General features: G+C 38.6%; 1 protein-coding gene and 1 long non-coding RNA gene across 2 annotated transcripts in view; one reads left to right on the top strand and one right to left on the bottom strand.

Moving 5' to 3' along the window:
• The window catches only part of LOC103394299 (oxysterol-binding protein-related protein 11-like), a 7,090-nt gene that overhangs the window by 5,061 nt on the left and 915 nt on the right, over positions 1-1,114 (bottom strand). The window contains exons 2-3 of the mRNA XM_008331548.3: positions 267-449; positions 30-183 (exon numbers count right to left, since the gene is read on the bottom strand). Coding sequence (XP_008329770.1) covers positions 30-183; positions 267-449 — 337 coding nt within the window. The remainder of the gene's footprint in view (positions 1-29; positions 184-266; positions 450-1,114) is intronic.
• The window catches only part of LOC103394300 (uncharacterized), a 10,621-nt gene that overhangs the window by 8,774 nt on the left and 733 nt on the right, over positions 1-1,114 (top strand). Inside the window, exons 6-8 of the long non-coding RNA XR_001761524.2 lie at positions 111-179; positions 366-484; positions 585-641. This is a non-coding gene — a long non-coding RNA (uncharacterized LOC103394300). The remainder of the gene's footprint in view (positions 1-110; positions 180-365; positions 485-584; positions 642-1,114) is intronic.

Raw genomic sequence — 1,114 nt, 5'->3', positions numbered from 1 at the left:
CTCTCTCTCTCTCTCTCTCTCTCTCTCACCTCTTTAGTGAAGTACTTTGGAGTCCAGGGTTTGTTGTCAGCTGTTCTCTTCTTCTCCTCCCCCCTCTGTCTCTCCTCCAGTCTGTGTTTGTGCTCCGTGGCCTCCTCCATGTTCCCCTCCTTCAGAGACTTGGTCACGTGCTGCCACAGGTATCTGCAAACACACAAGGCGTTGAGGTCAAGGCTCAGGGCAGGACGTGATGGTGTTCAACTGTAGGGGCGGTGTCACTGTGTGACCTGGACTCTGTCCTGCTCTGGTTCTCCACTGCCCTCAGCTTCTTCTTGGTGACAGGAAGTTTGTTGGTGTCCATGACTTTGGTCTCTCCACTGCTGTAGGTGAACTCCAGAGTTCCGTTCCACTCACCCTGTGCTTTACACACCAGTGTGTTGGTCAGGTTGTGTTTGACCTCGGCCGTGACTCTGAGGGGACAACAGACGGAATGGTCATTGACAGGGTAAGATAAAAAGTATCTGTTGACTAATTGTTAGCAGTTCACTGTAGGCTGTCAGAGAGTGAAGTGACTAGTGACTGTCCATTTTATTGTCTGTCCTTAGGCTGCTGCAGTGGAGACTCGTCAGGAGGACACATCTACTGAGGACAGAGTGACACGGGTACTGTTGGAAAACTTTGTTCACTGTCATTTACTCTGCACATTGACTGGGCTAACAGCTGAATGTTTGCTAACTAATTGTTTTGCTAATTTAACCAATTCAGTGATTAGATTCGTATTTTTCTGCTATGTTTGTATAATTTTGAAATTTTGTTTTTTAAGGACACTTCACTGTTGTTAGTTGTCTGATGTTGGACCTCAGCTGTCATAATAATAAATAAACAGTTTTTAAAAAGTGTTTTTTTTTTAAGTTTTTTTATAATCTATAAAAGATTCTAGAAAGAAAAATTTGCAGTGCCGGTATCCATATCATATCATCTTATATTACCTTACCTTACATTATATCATATATTATATTATATTATATTATATTATATTATATTATATTATATTATATTATATTATATTATATTATATTATATTATATTATATTATATTATATTATATTATATTATATTATATTATATTATATTA

The sequence above is a fragment of the Cynoglossus semilaevis genome, chromosome 18 (assembly GCF_000523025.1).
Source record: "Cynoglossus semilaevis isolate Cse_v1.0 chromosome 18, Cse_v1.0, whole genome shotgun sequence".
Taxonomy (NCBI): domain Eukaryota; kingdom Metazoa; phylum Chordata; class Actinopteri; order Pleuronectiformes; family Cynoglossidae; genus Cynoglossus; species Cynoglossus semilaevis.
The sequence above is the reverse complement of the archived record's forward strand: the minus strand, read 5'-3'. Positions and strand labels throughout refer to the sequence as shown.